Genomic DNA, 17,407 nt, shown 5'->3' with positions numbered 1-17,407 from the left:
GGCCTTGGTGGGGGAGTGACAACATTTCTCATTTCTGTAACTCACTGCTCCACTTTTTGGCATGTGTGAAGTAAGCGTGGGCTTTGGGGGTTTTAGCATGAGTTTGCCATTCTCTGGTATTGTCCTTGAACCATATTCACTGAGAAAACCATGTGCCAAAGCAGGGGTCTATATGGAAATTTCCTGCTTTGTTTTAACTTCCCATAGAGCAGCAGGAAGGCACCCTGGCCACATCAAAGCCCTTCCCACTCTGGTATGGTTGAGTACTTTTCACCAGTACCTATGCCAGTATGCAAATTTCATGCACCAAAAAATCCTACTTCTCCCCTGACATCCCTAGAAGATGTTTTCCACCTTCACTGGTTTGGTTTGCCAAGGCACCTGAGCCCCTGCAGAGACTTTTACAACTACAGCTGGAAATTCCTTTTTTGTTTCCCCTGGCAATTTTTGGCTATTTGGCATCACCCAATTGTGCTACCACTCTAATCATTACACTCAGCCTTTAAGCACTTTGTAGGCTTTCTTGTTGGGCCATGTTCTCCAGGAGCTGCCCATGCATTTCTGGGACTCTGCTGCATCCATTCTTCATCCCATCATCAGCTTGAAGGCTGTAAAAGGAAGAAAATATATGAAAAAATTTATGTGTTGGACTTTTATACTGGCAATTGGGAAACTGACTGAAGTTCTGCAGAGATTGGCATTGACCTCTAATTGATTTATATCTACTTTGGGGCAATATCAAAGCCCAAAATCAAAGCCCAGCATTGATTTGCAACAGACTTGCACAACAGAGATGCTGAATAGCTCCTGCATGCTTTGTGAAGAGACAGACTGCCTGGATAGGGAGAATTGGTGTCCAGCAACTGGAAGGTGCCCATACTGGGCTTCTTGCTTCTTTCTAATTCTCAGGCAGTGCATGTTTTATTTTGAGATTAGTTCCTGGAATTTTGAAGTTGAGAATAGACAGATGAAACCTGCTTAGGTTTCATCCTTGGTTTCCAGTAAATCTCCAAAGTAATTTTAAATTTAAGACCTTAACCTTGCTTTTAAAGCATTCAATGAGTCATTTAAATGAAGGGAGCAGTGATTTCTGGGGGACTTTCAGTACAAATTCTGATTTATCTTTTCTGGTCTTGATGCATGATTTTCTCCATTCCAAAAGATGAACAGTCATCTTTTACTTTGAGAAGCTGGATTCACCTCAAACCACATTTGTTCTTTGAGAACATCAGCATCTTTCTGGCTGATCCCTCTCAAGGAAACCATCAGCTTAAATTGTAAATTGTATCTCCCTTCAGTTTTCAATGACTCATGCTTGTTATTATTGTTCTGCTTATCAGGATATCTCTCTTTCTGGGGATGTATTATTTCATGCTTCAGCAACTCACCACAAAATACATATGTAGTTTCCAACCACAAATGTAAGAGTCATTGAAAGAGAAATTTGGAAAATGTTTATTCAGGAGACATGTCTCCTAAATCATGTCGAACTGGTAATCAAATGGATTCAATAATTGCCCTAATTTTAACTCAGCATAATGAGCCTTTCCAAATCCATGGTTGAGAATTACCCTAATTGAGTCCAGAACCATTTGTGATAGTAAATACTGAATTTTCTAAGCAGATTTGAGCTCCTGTTCTGGGTTGGAGGTGAGACTGGCTGCAGGGATGCAAGAGCATGGACAAAGGCTCTGGAGGCAGCATTTTTGCTTCCCCCCAACCTTTTAGCAGCAGAACAGCTCAATATCGACTTGACTTGTGATGTAGCAAAGTCAGTGTTGCCCCAGGCTGGTCCTCAGGATCAGGTCCCGAAGGATCCCCTTTCCTCACAGGGTGATATCTGGTGCAATCTGTGTTCAACACCACTTGGAATCCTGCTGGAACGGTACCAGGGACTTGGCTGGCATCAGAACCTGGGGGTTTTGTTTCTTTGGGTGTGATCATGAGGGATGGATTACAAGCCAGCCTTTGTAGAGTGATTAGTTATGTTTGTTAAACCAGTCCTGAGCTGGATCCAGCCTTTTGGTCACGAGTCAGGCGAGAAAGCACAAGTCCAAGTGTGACAGAGTGGAAAACAACATGTGTGTGGCCCATGCTTAGCAATTTCTGTAAAAGAAAATATCCCACTGGCTGTGTAATGTTACATTAGCCAAGGTATTCCACTGCTTTGAGGAGTGCCTCTGCTTCCAGAAAAAAAAAAATCTCTCCAAATGAACTGGATATTAATTGAGGGAGACCTCAAACGATCCCTAACAGCTCATATACTAATTAAAGACAGATCAAAGTGTAGTTTCTCCTGTTCTCTCTGGAGGCAATTGAATTTCTGAGGGGAAAAATAATTCCTCGTGGCTTTTCCTTGGTTTCCTAGCTGGCAGCAAAGATGTGGGTGATGTATGAGGAGCAGCACAGACTGAATGCAGGAACATGCTGCTGCCATTTAATCCCAGATAGTATATTCCACAATCCTACTCCTGGACTTTTTCAGCAACTGGTTGAATGTATTGGAAAGTATTTGCCTTGCCTTGGAAATGTTTCCCGTTTGAAAACAAGCTGCAGTGGGAGAGCTGGCAGTTGCATAGGAGGCTGCTCTGTGAAAATTGGATTCCCCTGTGTGGCACAGTGGGAATGGGTCTCAGGGAGGGCTTTGAGCAGCTCCCAGAAAAGGCTGCAGGCTGTACAGATCTGCCAGTGGAGAACCCTTCTGCTTGATCTCCAGGGGATTTCTGTCACTCTGTCACTTGGCAGAACAGGGATTTTGGAACAGATTTATTCCTGGTTTTTGTCCCTTGGGCAAGGAGAACGTGCAGAAGAACAGCAAAGCTTGGCTTATACTCATTAATTTAAAATCTTGGGATTATTTTAAATCTCCAGATGTGGAGTAGAATCTCTGCTCTAATTCTCCTCTCAATTCAAGTCTATTTTTTTTTAACCTCAACAACTACAGAACCACTGTCTGGGTCTAGTTTATCAGTAAGCAACACCAGAACACCTGGTCCTGGCTGAGAGAGCCAGAGGTCTGATGCATGAGCTTGGGATACACTGAATTTTCTCTGGGGCTCTGTTAGCTGCACAGGAATCAACAATTCCCCCTTCCAGGGGTGATGTGAGGACAATTTCTGCTGCTGCTGTGTGATGTTCTGAGGATGATAATGCTGGAAAATGCTTGCTCCAGCCCTGGAGAGATTTGTCAGTGTGCCTAAGCCCTTCTGGAGACAGATTTATCATTCAGCTTAAGAATGAGGAACAATATCACATCCAAAAAAATTCTTCTCCCACCCTGGCTTGCAGCTTTCCCAGGCTTTCCCCTTGCCTTTCCCAGCAGAGAGGACCACACACCCTTTGGTGCTGGTTCTTCCTTCCACATATCTGCAGCTCCTATCTCCACCCCTGGTGGTGCATGAGGCACTGCCTGCCCTCCAGGCTGCTGCAGAGGGTGCCAGCCCCTCCAGGCCACAGATCCTGCACACAAACTTGCCTTTTTGCACAGTTTTTTTTCAGACCAATCCCTTTCCTTGTGGGACAGAGGGTGGGAGTGTGTGCCTTGACCCTGAAACAGATTTGTGCATGGGAAGCTTCTGCACGGGGAAGTGGTCCCCAGCATCAGCACTGTGTGTGCTGGCAGTGAGGAACCTTCTCGTGATGGTTTGGTGACAGAAAGCCTCACATCCTCAGCTGGCCTCCACACAGCTGTCTCAGTGTGGGCACAAGGCAGGGACCTCGGCTGGACCAGTCTGAGATGCTCATCCTCATCTCTTTCTGGAGAATGAGGCATTTTTTAGCATTTCGCAAGCTCGTGTGAACTGCATAGAAATCCAGGGCGGTGTCCTCTGGTTCCCACTGAGAAAACGGAGCTGCACAGTGGGAGGTGGAGAAAAGCCACCCAAACCCGGCAGGGATGTGAAGGGAAAGGGTCTGCGGCACACAGCCACTGGAGGGCACAAGGAGCAAAGCTAAGACCCTTCTCCAAAAAGTCTCTGCAGGATTTATGAATGGGCAGCCTTCTTTCTCAGAGCACCTAAGTTTCTCCTGAGAGGTTTTATTTTTATATTTTTTTTAAACCTTGAGGATGCATTTTCTGTGTTCCCAGGCTGGCATCTACAGTTGAAGGGACACCTCAGTTCTTGATGCCTGAGGATGGACAGTGTTGGAACCCTTTGAGCTTTCTGTTATTTCTGGCACTGACCCCCAGGAGAACACTGCTTTTGACCTGAGGCCTTGGAGAAGGCTCCAAATTTGAGTGATGGAGTTAAAATCAGAGGTGTGTAGTTAAATAGAAATGTGTGATTTCACATGGTGAAGGGTTTTAAATGTAAGGGTTTAGAATATAGTAATAGGTATGGGACAAGAGAGAGGTTTCTAGGTATTGGCTTTCTGTCATCTTCCTTTTTCTTGCTTTCAAGTTTTTAGTTAAATAATTAGTGCTGCACTGTGGGTCACAAGAGTTTGGTTATTAGGTCAAAAGTATAAATAATATAAGTGATAGTCCCTTATTAAACTTTTTAGCTTTAAAAGACCTTGTAATTAACTAAATTCACCTTCGTTTTGCTTGCTTTTAGCTGGTAACTAAAAGTGTTGCAAAACTCTATACTTTAAATAAGATTTAATAAACAACCAAGTCTGAACACAAGAAAATTCGTGTCTTTCAAGTTTTTAATCCTGACTCTGAGTGAAAACAGAGAAAAATAAAAACTAAAAAAAAGCCACTAATTAAGTGGTGCAGTTAACCCATTTACAGGACAGCCCCACGATGGCAATTCCTGGCTAATATTTCCTGGATCCTCTTGCCTTGGGTGGCTTTTTCAGTCCCTCTGTGCCACTCTGGAGCATGGCAGGAGGAATGAATTAAAATGCCTGCAATAACTAAACAGGACAGAGGGACTCCTGGAAGTGGGAAGTTCTTGGGTTTCAAGGCTCATGGTTAAACACCTACCAGGGAAAGGAATGAGAATTTGTCCTATGTTGCTCCAAGAGCCACTGCCTGGCTCTGTGCTTGCTGTTTACAGTCAGAGTCCATGGGATGTCTCTCTTGCCCTTCCTGAAATGTCTAAAAAAAGCATCTTTGGTTACTCTGTGTTACAGTGGGACATCAGCAGCTTCTTCCAGGCTGAGCTGTGTTATTTGCCACAACAAGAGTAGTGGGAAGAAATTGAAGAAACCCTCTGTCAGGTCGGGGTGTGGTCAGACACCAGGAACTGGCATGGAAGGAATTATGAGAGGCTGTGTAAAATGTCTATTGCACCCCAAGGCAGGACTATCATACCCCTTAAACCAGCCCTGACAGTCCCTACATTAGACTGGCAGTGGGGTTTATGATCCTTCTAGGAAGGGCTGGGGGAAAAAAGAAAATAGAATAGAAGGATGCCTGGAAAATAGTAATGAGTGAGAGGGGAAAGCAGAGAGGTGAAGAGATCCCTGCCTGGGAGCATCCAGCTGCTTTCTCTGCCGGGCTCTGGTGTTGTGGCAGCAATAGGATTCTGGCTTGTACAAGGACCTCTGTGTCCTATGGTATCCCTGCTACTTTCCTTGATTTCAGTCAGGTCCTGTTCCTGCTGCCTTAGAAACGTTTACTGACAGTGAGACAGTGAGACATATGAGGTGAGAAGTCAGCTTTGAGAGAAACACCGGAAAATAATTTATGGAGGGAAAGAAAGTACATATTTGGCCAGGTCTACATGCCAGGTCTTGAACCAGCAGAATTGCTTTGGCAAGAAGCATGGTTCTGTTTGACTGAAAAAGTTATGAATCCAACTTCAAGGCTGACTGCATCTTTATGAACTGAAATTGCTTTATAGCTGTAATTTATTCTCCCTTTCATACAGGAATAACTCTGGCATGGGCTGGTCATGCTGTAAATAACACCCAGAAAAAAGAATTATTATTCAGTCTGACAAAACAGGAGCTTGAGGGGCTCACAATAACCTGTCAAGTGGCAGGTTCAGTACTGTCAGAGTGAGGAACCTGGTGTTCTACAGCTGCCTTGGGAGTTCAGCATTTGGGCAATTAATGGATTTTGAAGTACAGAGACCCCATCTCCTGCATGGGCAGCCTTGTGCCCCCAACAGCTGGCAGAGGGGTTGGCCCCCTGTGCTGGGGCATGGCAGAGCTGCCTGATCCTTGCACTGCTGGGGGACACATCAGGCATGCTCAGAGATGGTGTTGGGCTGGTCTGACTTTTGGTGTGACCATCAACACACATGGGATATTTCACCTCTGTGACTGTGTCTACTCCAGATGCTTTACCAGCTCTTCAGGGTTGAATTTTCATGCATTTTTGGCACACAGAGAGCCCGTTACACAGAGATCCACCCTTTGAAGGTCAGAGTCTTCACCCAGAGGTAAACTGCAGGCCAAACAGAACATCTGAAAAACCATGCCTAGATCTGACATCCTTTTTTTTTTACCTGGTTGAAGGTTTACCCCACTCACCCTTGGAAAGCAAAAGCATCATAGGATCATTGCTAAATGGCTTCATAGTTCCTATGGAATCAAAACATAGCAGCAAGGACTCTTCCCTTCAAATTGATCTCTGTTCTTATGAAAAACTTACAGAACAAAATTATTATAAAAATTGAATTAAAAACATATGTTTATGTGTTCCTTATAAACACCATCAGAAAGGTTTTTCAGAGCCACAGGGATGAAAGCTGAAATTGCCTTTATTCATCTTAGTATCAAACAGGAAGAGGTAGAATCAATCATTTCTAGTATGCTAACCTTTTCATAACCCTGTCCATTAGATGCTTCTAGTGTCTCTGAACTGAGCTCAGGTCTTGTCATTTAAACGTGTCTTTCAGACCATAACACCTTATCCAATATGATGGCTCAAGTCAGGCATCTATTAAGTTATATGCCCTTATTTCTTCTTCCAAAAGTGCTATGCAATGCCCCAGAAAAGCTTGTGCATGTCAGTTCCTGGAAGAGACATGATTTCCTGCAAGCTGCAAAATCCAAACAGAACCCAGCAAGCTCTTCTATGCCCGTCCTCTGCATTTTTGTGAAAGCACCTTAAAAATACCTTGCAAAGCAAGTGCAATTCTCAGGCTGTTAGCACAACCTAGCTGCAAACTGAAGAGCAAATTTCTTACCATTCATATTCAGGCTTTGTGCAACTGTAAGTCTTGAGTTCTAAATGGTCATATCTCAGCAAAAGGTAGGATAAATTTTATTTCTATGGGAAATAAAATTATTTCTTTAGAATAATTAACTAGCAATCCTCCAATGAAGAATTCAATTCTCACATGTTATGGCAATAGTTTTGCTATTAGAAAACACTTTTTTTTCATTTTTTGTGTGTTCAGAATCTGCTGTTAATGACTCCATTTTATGTGCATCCCCTCCAGCACGTGGTGGTAGCAGTTCTTCTTCTGGAATAAATTGAACAGGCCAGCATCTTCTTTGCTGACTTTCTACTTTGTCCTTACTCACCTTTCCAATTTGCTGGAGATCCTTGACAATTATTTTTTCAGTATCTTCTAGTACTGTTGTCAATAAATTAAATAGCAGAGCAATCCAGGCAAGGCCAAAAAGAATCCAAATGGCCACGAGCACTCGATAGTAGGAAAAGTATTTTCTGTCAGCCTGTTTGCCTGAAGATAAGGGGGGAGAAATAAGGAGAAAATTAACAAGTTAAAATTGCCTTGCCATTGTAAAGTGGAACAGCCTAATGAATTCATCAATATGTTTTATATTGAGTACTTTAAGGTGACTTTTTCACTGTAGTGGAGACTCTCAGCTCCATAGCATTAGGTTAAGGCTGGGCAATTCTTTTACTGCTGCAATAAACTGATATATGCAATAAACATGATACAAATATGCTGGCCTGTCAAATGACACACTGGAATTGAAATGAATCATTCTGTGATTCTGTGATTGAGGTAAATTACTATCAGAGCAGGTTATTTTTTCCCCCCTACTGCATATCAATCCCAGTTCAACTGCTGCACGTACAGGTAAATGAAATAATGTGGGAAGTAGTGTTAAATTGTATTGTATTATCTTGGAATTATACCCAAACTCCCAAAGCACAAAAAGCAGAGCACAGTGGGACACTATAACCACACAACCATTATTATCTGGGAAATTGTAATTCCCTGTATTTCTATAGTGTGATTATAACATAATAAATATTTCCTTTAAATTACAGGTACCTGTGATCATACAAAGAGAATGGCTGCAATTCCTACCTCACTTTTGAATAGCTTCAGGAGCTTCCTCCACTTAAAAAAACATGTGACTGATGAGAATTCACCAACACATGCCAAGAACAGAACTTCCTATGTTGGAAACCAGTGTACCAAAGCTTATTTTATACAGCCTGATCCTCTTAGCATCAGCCAGGACCTCACACCCGCTGTTCTGCATGGAGCATTTTGTTTGATCCTTCAGATGTCAGCAATCCACCCCCAACCAAAGAGCATTTGCTTGGTCCCATACAGTATTATCATCATGGTACAGGTGATGTGGCCCTGGCATCTGCAGGAACTGCAGATATTGGTGGTATTGCTTATGGAGTGCTTCAAGTCACTGCCAAAGGTGACTTCACAGAGCTGATAGCACCACAGTGTGCATGGACAGGGATATCACCACAAACCTCGTGGTGAACCTGCCCAGGAGGAGCCCAAGTGCTGGCAACTCTTTTCAAGTCCTGCAGTGCCCTGTACTGCATAGATTAATGGGCAGGATTTTTGTTCTTTGTTATCCAAGAGCTCTGGAACAAAGCATCTCCTTGTTGTGCTCTTATCTGGAGTTCATGGTGTGGGGTTAGCAAAGCCACAAGTAATATCTTTGTAATGTTAACCCAAAACTGGACTCGAGCAGGGAATATTCAGTTAACAATCCATGGGGAGTTTCACCCTAGAGGTATCACCTAGAGGTACATGTATTCCCAACAGCTGAACCCAGGCTGAGCCATCTTCCCAGCATCTCTACCTTCCCCAAACAGGCTCAGCTACAAACCAGATTTGAATTACTAAAATGCAAATCAATTCAAACCTGTTCTGTTCCACTTGGCCAGCACAAAACCATTTGTCATCTGTAAGCAATTCTCAGTGCATAATTCTCAGAGCAGTCATTGATTCTGGTTGCTTCATTGTGAAGATGTGAAGCAGTAAACTTATCAACATTTTACTACTGTTGTTAAGGCCAATTAAGATAAATACTGGCATGAAAAAATATTTCAGCTCCACTTAAGTCATCCTAATGAAGATGAAATCATAGAGCCATGAGGCCTCTCTAATTGTTATTTGTAAATAACATTTAGAAAGTTAAAATACAATTAATTATATTTGTAAAGCAATATGGTTGCAGAGGAGGAAAGTGCTATGGGAGTCATGGTTTTCAGGCTGTGACTTGCTGTCATTGTTATAAAACCCCTGTAACTTGGACAAGGGAAGACAATGCCACATTTTGACATTCAGTTTTTCTCCTGCATGGCACCAGCCCCTCCCCACCATTCTGTACCAGCAGACTATTTCAAGGAAGAGATAGAAATTACAGTCAGCAGTGACACATCAGTGCCTGGAAAAGTTTATAGGCTCCCTCTGCCAAAGTTATCAGCCCAATGTGAGAAATCTTTCAAACTCACAGAGAGGCTCCAAAGCCTGTCTAGCACTTCTGCAAAGCTTGAGAGCCTAGGGTTTGTTGTGTGTGGGATATCTGTCCCTCAGAAAGGCGTGTGAGGCTTCCAGATCCTCTGTGGGGACACTGCTGGTACAAGTGTTAGCTACAGTTTTCTTTGCATATCCCCACTGAGGAGAAGTTCAGGCTGGCAAGATGATGGCAGGAAGGTCGTTGTAAGAAATCTTGGATTCTCCATGGAGTTCAGTTGTTTTCCTGCTTCTTCTGTGGACACTGATTTGGCTCCTGGCAATTTTTTTGCAATTCCTTTGGAAACTTATTCCATAGAGAGTGTATTCTGTCCAGCGGATCCACGGAAATGTTTTGAGAAGCATTCCAACATGCCTGAGTGCAGCTTAAACAGTGTTTCTTCAGGGGAAATCCTAAATTCTGGCTTAGAGGATAGAAAACCTCCAGAAGTACTCAGGAGACTAAAGAAGGCTACTTTGGCAGTGATGTATATATTTAAGCCCCACTTCTAATACTGGAAGTAGATTTCCCCGATTTCCCATGACTGGGATTTCCACCTCTTAGTCTGCTGTGTGAAGTCATATATTCTGAAACATGATCATTTATTTCACACTCTACACCGTGCAATATAAGTCTGAGATTGCTAAAGCAATGATACAAACTTTGTTTTGTATGTCTGTCATAAACTGTTCCCTCTTGGTAATAAAAATTCCACTTTCCCTTCCCTCATCAAAATACTTGTCTTCTTTGCACCCTAAAGCATTTCCTTATATTTTTGATGACTCTGTGCTTTTATCAGCACATACAATCCCAGAACTGTACAAGGCAAAGACTAGGCAAAGACTCTTGATAGATTGGTCTCCACAGTACACTCAGCCATGGGAATTACAGTCATTATCCTGGTGTTTTGATGTGTTTCCTCTCTGGAATCCACCTTACCTACTACATAATCTCCAAAGCCAATGGTGCTGAGGGTGATGAATGCAAAATAAATTCCTTCACTGTAGGACCAGCCCTCTGTTATCTGGAAGAAGACTGATGGCAAGCACAGAAAAACCAGGATCCCCGTTGCCAGGAAGAACAAAAGGGTCAGAAATGTTATCTTCTTCTGAAAAATAAACCAGTCCAATTATAATCATGGTTTGAAACACAAATAAGCTATATGTAATGGTGGCTATTCAAAGTGGGTGGCTATCTTGGATCACAAGGACTAAAGGATTTCCTCTGAGTGCTTTTCCTTTGGAAATATCTTAGTCTTGCTTAGAAGCAGGGGCAAGCCAGGTGTTATGGGTGTTGCATGTCCACAGAGACCCTGGAAGATGTAGTCTTTTACCTGATTGTATCAATGACTGTGACTATTGGAAGAATTCCTATATAATGATATTTACCAGAGTCAAACCATTTCCACTTATCACCATACAACTTCATTTTTAATGTTGAGGTATTTAGGGTTGGCACCTAAATTCAAATTTGCCTGGGGAAAGAGTCTTAAAATAAAAAATAATTGCACCATTTCTGACAGTACTATCTTCAAGAGTCTTGATTATTGACTATTTCTCATTGCACCAATGCCAAAACTTGGTTCTTACCCAGTGGATATCATACTAGGAAAAAAAAATTTAACTAATGAGCTCTTGATAAAGAAGAGTCTGGATAGTGACTTTTGAACCATTCTACTTCCCAGCAGTCATGAAGGAGCTTTGACTAGACAACAAGACTTGTTTTATGTAGGAATTTATCAGCCAGACACACATAGTTTCTATGTATAGAATTTTCCAAATCCAGATTGCCTGGAAATTAATGGCAACTGCTGGATAACTTTTCATGCCTTCATGTATTGTGTACATGCTTGAGTCTGTATCTGATTGAGCCTTATCTTCTATTTAAGTTTCCAGATATGACAAGAAATTCAGCAATCTGAACAGGGTTATCTGTAGCAATCATACCTTGTCACGAAAGAGAATTACAGTAGGAGACACAGAAAAGCTATTCTCACTTCCTCAGCAATGCTGAGAGAAGGGGAGGAGCTGCAAATAAATTGAGGCATAAACCAGACAAAATAAATTCTGTCTGTAGCTTATTACAGGTGTCTCCTCATCTTTCAGCAACGGGGCTCAAATGGACAACTTCAGCCTGATGCTTCCTTTTTGTCAAAGGTAAGGGTGGAGCAGGACTAAAGGACTGAGAAATCAGTTAGGAGGGGGTTACACACTGTGCATTCAGTCAAAATCCACTGAAACATCTACATCTCCCCTAATTTTTACAGCTTTGCACAGCTCACTTGCTTTTTGCTACCTCAAGATGAGATATTAATCACCTTTACTGGTTTTAAAGGAATGCATGCACTTCCCTAGGATGTTGGCTCCTGAGATAAGTGTCTCAAGAGGTGGGGTGGGATGCCCACTCTCTCCACTGATTGCTGAAGGGGGCTGTATTTCTGCCATCTGGATGGGAAGACAAAATGCATCCCTTCATCTAATATCTCCTCTATGGCTGACATGTCCGCTTAGCTCTGCAAGTGAAGAATTTCTGTTTTCCTGCCCTAGAACAACATCTAACCTAGCACAAGAGCAAATATAATTGAGGATAAGGCAGTATAAAACTTGAGAAAAACACTAGGAATGAACATCTAACTGAGACTGAGTAAGTGAAACCAATTACCTTTCGCATTCCTTTCTCGTACAGGAATTTCCCCAGCTTTTTACAGAGCAGTGAGAGCATCTTACCAACACGGTGCAGAAAAACAATGTTCAGAGGGATTCCAAAAAGAGCAAAAAACACACAAAAGATCTGTCCCCCAGCAGTTTTAGGATGTAATGTGCCATAGCCTATTAAAAAAAAAAAAAAGATGGGTCAGAGGAGATATTTCAAAGAATTGGAGCAATTCATAGTCACATTCACTCCTACTCCAATCCAGCCTGCCTTTGACCTTAAAAGATGTGGCTAATGCTTCTCAGCCCATATGCACTCTGTTTTCCTCTGAAAAAAGCAGTAAGCAGATGAAGTGGTTCACCCTGCATGTTTGGGGGGATGCAGAGAGCGCTGTGTGTTCCCAGCACAGCCTTAGTGGGAACAAAAACACAATCAAGGAGTAATTATGGGAAACATGTTCTGTCCTGTGACAGATACATGGAAAGTCAGAAAATAGAAGTCTGAGGATCTGGAAGACATCAGGGCTGGAGTTCCAGGCTGCTGGAATCACATGCAGCCATCTCCAGCTTCTTGTTGCTCTGCCTGTGTGTTAGTGACCTCCCTGGCTACATCCCAGTAAGCTGCTGTGTCCAGATACTGACTCCAGTCCCAAGGCAGTGCAGTGTGCATTAGAATAGATGGTGCTAATTAGTCCAGACCTTGCTGGTGGCTGAGAGAGACATTTGTCTTAAAGTCCTACTAAGAGAGGATTTATCTGAGTAGTGGAACAACCCCAAACATGTCCTTTAGTCTCAAGACTCTTGGACCCCATGAGGTACCCGAATTGAAGAGTACTGAACTTTGTGTATGTCCTTATGCTATCAATGACCCTGGTAAAATGAATTTTTAAGCATAGTTCATTTGAAGGCATCCATTACTTTGAAAATGCTACATTTTCTTTGGGGGAAAAGACAAAACAACCGAGTGATTTTTGGACTACTAGATTCCCAAATGCACAAACTGTCTTGTGCTCCCTGTTGCAGGAATATCCCAATTTTAATGATGGGTCAGAACCTTCCCCTTTTACAGCAGGAGATCTCTCTGTGGGCTCAAGCAGCACTTATACAGCTCCCATGATGCTGGGACACTACTGGGGCCCTTGGGACATGTCACACTCACAGACCAGTGAGGCAGATGTGCTTGGGGGCTGGTGGGAGTGAGGCCTCAGCACCACTCTGTTAAAACATAGATCTGAATTCCACTGCATGACTGTGAAGCAGATGCCAAGTATGGATTTTATCCTTAAGTCTGGCAGGCCTGCACTTTTTGGGATGTACATTTGGAAGAAAGGACGAAACAGGTAGGGGCAGGCAGGCCCTGTCAAGGTCAGAACAGCTTGAAGCAGCAGTGTAAAATTCTCAGCATTTGCCTTTACCCCTTCCCATTTTTTTCCCCTCTTGGAATGTTATTAATTGAATATGTGAATTAACAGCTCAAAACAGGTTATGGAGACAGTGCTCAGGCCCCAGCAGAATTCACTTCTTTCCTTACATTTTTGATGCTTTACAGCACTCTCAAATTTAAAGCCTAGAATAAATACCAGGAAAATGAAGTTTATCTCCCACTCACAAATATCTGCAGAGTGAACATTATAACAGATGACTTGAAAAGAAGAAACAAGTGAGCAATAATAGGAAAGGCCATTGATACTTGACAAGCCAAAATAAAGCATGAAGAGCTGTGCAAGTGGGAAGGTCTTAGAACCAAGTCCATGTCTGCTTGCCACCCATCACAATGAAGGGCTGGAGTTTTTATCCTGGAAAGTGTTATCCATTCATGTCCTAATAACCAGACATAATTCACACACCAGCACACATAAATGGAAAGCATTAGACCTACCTATTGTGGAGACAACTGTGCCTGCAAAGAAGAAGGAGTTGCTGAAATCCCAGTTGCTCTCTTCAAACTGTGACTCATTTCCAACAGGGTATACTCCATTTTGAATGGCTTCAATCAGGTTCTGCAGAGAAAGCAAAGTTTGGTATCATCATGACTGCTTTTCTCAAGTGCTTGATGCAAAAATATTACAGGTTTAGCCAACCACTGCTCCTTTCCTGCAAGTACCACTCACCTCACTTCAGCGATTATCTGACACTATTCACACCTTCACCTCCAAGGTTGGGAAGCCATTATCCAGTGGATTTGAGTATTCAACTTCTGCCCTGTTTGTGCTGACTACTCTAGTGGGTGTTTGGAGAGAAATTGTTTCTTTTAGTATGACCAAGGACCTTGTTTCTTTCAGGCCAAGTAGTTTGGAAAATCTTGGGTGACTAGGATGTGGCAGAGCACTGGTTTAAGAGATGGGGGGTGGCTGGTTGTTGGATTTGGACTTGCACTTGAGATGGCAGTGGTGGATCCAAGATCTGATCACCCAGCTGTAAGAGCAGTGGCACTGATCCCTTCCAGGGGTGCATCAGTGAGCTGTGGCAGGGTACACATGAGATACACTGAGAATTTCATTTCAAGTCTGTATTTTGAGTACTGTCACTGAAGTAAATTCAGAGAAAGCCCATTGATTTGCAAAGCCTGACATACACATTCTTCTCCAAACTGTATGCATGAATACACATAGATAAATTTCCACATTTACACATAGGTTTGCAAGGTTGCCTTTGAGAGGAGGTTAGAGGAACATTTGTCAGAGATGGTTTGGGTTGAGTTGAGACTGCCTTGCCACACAATGCTTGACTAAATATTTTTTCCACACCTCTACACCTCTCCAGTGCTATCATTTATTACTTTATGCATTTTCAGACTCTTTCTTGGTTTTAATTCTAATTTCTGTTATTTTTCTCTCTCTCACTTTTTTTTTTTTTTTTTAAGTTAAAAGAAAATTTAAAAAGCAAACTGTATCCAGTTGTTCCTTCCTCTAGCAAACAGAGAACACTGGACTGGACATCTGGAAGACAGGCTGGTTTGTACAGAAACAGCTGAGATTAAATCCAGGACAGAGCCCTACCAGAAGCAGGACATATTAATGAATTGAACCAGCAAAATCTTCCTCCCTGCTTCTTCCCTCACTGTGTTTTTTGCTGGTGTCTCAGAAAATTGAGGCTAACGAAAATGATTTCCATAGCCCTTGCACAAAGATTTCTTTGTCTTAAAAGCTCTTTTTTTTTTTTTTTTTTTACCTCTTGAAAAGCTGATAAGAAACAAGGTGAAGAGGATGCATGCATGGGTGAAACAGGGACTGAATTGCTGGTTGTGCTTTTAGAAACACTAGGTCTTTCCCATATTTCTTGATTCTGTGAACTGGCCCATTAAGAGCTCCGCTAGTTTTCCACGTGGAAATGCTTCCAGCAAGACTTTAACTCCTCTTTTTTTTTTTTCCTGCATTATAGCAGACAGAGCTATGAAATACCCAAGTTGAAGAGACAGCCATATTCACCTTCATCTTCCTGTGCCATGACCAGAAGTATTTTCCTCTGGCCAGGCTACCAGTTTCACTTCTGCAGCATCCTCAAAAACTAAACTCTGATCATGCCGCCTTCCTTATAGTTATATGGAGTTTGTTTGTTATTTTTTCCCATACAGGCCTTTCCTTATTGTTCCTTTGCACTGTGACGCTGTTGTGGCAGCCACACCTATCCATTTCAGACAGCCTCATTTTTCTTGCCATGCCATCCATGGCGTATGAGCACAGCCCCACTAAAAGCAGAATCAACAGGAGGCGAGACACCAAAAAACCAGGATATTGTGGGATGGGGATTTTTAGCAGCTAACACACACAAGGTTTTCTCCAGCTACACAAGCTGTACTTGCCATCAGAGTGAGCTGCCTGCTCACACTAGAGAGGGGTTTGCTGGAAGCATCCAAGTGACCACATTCAGAAAGAAAGCAGTGAAAGTTACCTGTGTAGCAAGGATAAGCAGAAAACAACATCTGATGGGGAAGCAGGAGGGAGAAAGGACTTTTGCAGGGCTCCACTCACCTTCATGAACTGCTCCATCTCCGCCACCGTGAGCTGTGTGAAGTTCTGCAGAAAAGCCTCCTTCATTTGGGCAGCTGCCATTTTCTCCTGCTTCTCAGCAGTCCTCTCCAGGGCCTGGAACACAGCAGCACCCACCAGCAGGTAGACAAAGTAGCCGGCCACCAGCAAAGCTGTCTGCAGCTTGCCACTGCACATGGCCTTCAGTGTGACACTGCAGGGGACAGGCAGCGAGAGGTGGCGATTGTAAATCCCTCACACTCCTGGAAAGCCTCCCCCGGGCAGGAAGAGCCCTCCCAGCTCTGGTTTCCGCTGGGATCCTGCACTGGCAGGGACAGAGAGCTGCCAGATGCATTCATTCGGAAGCTGGGGGGGGAGAAACCACAACGAACCCAACCCCCCAAAGAAAAAACTTTCCATTCTCTGGGCTGCATGCTGTTTAGGGATTTCCTCTTGTCTGTGAAAGTCTCCCTTGCTGAGTTCTCAGGAAAAGTGGGTCAGGATTTGAGGAGCTGGCAGCAGGCCATCTCCTGCTCAGAAGACTCTAGGGACAGGTGAGGATAGTCTGTAAGGAGTCCACAGGGGAGTTTGCTTGGAAAACCATTGTTTGCCCACCTTTGTCACCTGCTGGGTCCAAGAACTGGACTCCAGGGCAAGCCTCTGATCCCAGAAGCTCCTTCTTTCCCTGTGTTCAGGGGCAGCCTCAGGGAAATGCAGCTGGACTGTTCTTTTGGGCTTCACTTGTCTGCTTGCAGCCCTGCAGAGCCTCAACAGCTCAGAGCAAAACCTTGGACACACAGGCAAATGGCTGTGGGTTGCCTATGTGCCAAACCTGAACAGGTTCTTCTGCCAACAACCCCTCTGCAGTGTACCCAAGGGATATATTATACTGTACTGGGTGCACAGTTAGGTGGATTAAAAAGTGGCTTTGCCATCAGATCCGTGGAGTCATAAATCATATAATTGTTTACGTTGGAAAAGACCCTTAAGATCATCAAGTCCAACCATTAACCCAGCAGTGCCAAGCCCATCACTAACCTGTGTCCCTAAGCACCATATCTGATGATCTTAGAGGTGATTTTGATTTCTCTGCTACCTACAGCAATGTTGCCTCTGCTGATTTCAGAAGGATGGTTTGCATGCATTGAGAAGTCACTTATATAACCGTCAGAGTTTGTCCCCATCAGCTTCAAGAAGAATTTG

At 43.2% G+C, this 17,407-nt stretch overlaps 1 protein-coding gene across 2 annotated transcripts; it reads right to left on the bottom strand.

Annotated features, from left to right (window-relative positions):
- Nucleotides 1–462: 462 nt before the first annotated feature.
- LOC106850231 (potassium channel subfamily K member 16-like) lies at nt 463–16,496 on the bottom strand. Of its 2 annotated transcripts, XM_088166353.1 has the most exons (6): nt 16,208–16,496; nt 14,116–14,236; nt 12,247–12,413; nt 10,525–10,693; nt 7,426–7,586; nt 463–608 (listed from the first exon to the last, which is right to left on the bottom strand). In XM_088166353.1, exons 1-6 carry the CDS (start codon nt 16,400–16,402, stop codon nt 597–599), a joined length of 825 nt encoding a protein of 274 aa, XP_088022479.1. In that variant the 5' UTR covers nt 16,403–16,496; the 3' UTR covers nt 463–596. The 2 variants fall into 2 exon arrangements, with proteins under 2 accessions (XP_088022479.1, XP_014726891.1); XM_014871405.2 differs by lacking the exon at nt 463–608 and having other exon boundaries at nt 6,639–7,586; nt 16,208–16,445.
- Nucleotides 16,497–17,407: the final 911 nt, after the last annotated feature.

This window comes from Sturnus vulgaris, chromosome 6 (assembly GCF_052056855.1).
Source record: "Sturnus vulgaris isolate bStuVul1 chromosome 6, bStuVul1.hap1, whole genome shotgun sequence".
Classification (NCBI taxonomy): domain Eukaryota; kingdom Metazoa; phylum Chordata; class Aves; order Passeriformes; family Sturnidae; genus Sturnus; species Sturnus vulgaris.
The sequence above is the reverse complement of the archived record's forward strand: the minus strand, read 5'-3'. Positions and strand labels throughout refer to the sequence as shown.

Coding starts and splice junctions, on each gene's coding strand:
- LOC106850231 (XM_014871405.2), bottom strand. CDS start 16,402: ATGTGCAGTGGCAAGCTGCAGACAGCTTTGCTGGTGGCCGGCTACTTT. Junction 14,237..16,207: donor AGATGGAGCAGTTCATGAAG/GTGAGTGGAGCC, acceptor CTTTCTCTGCAG/AACCTGATTGAAGCCATTCA. Junction 7,587..10,524: donor CTTTGGAGATTATGTAGTAG/GTAAGGTGGATT, acceptor CCTTATCTTCAG/GCAAACAGGCTGACAGAAAA.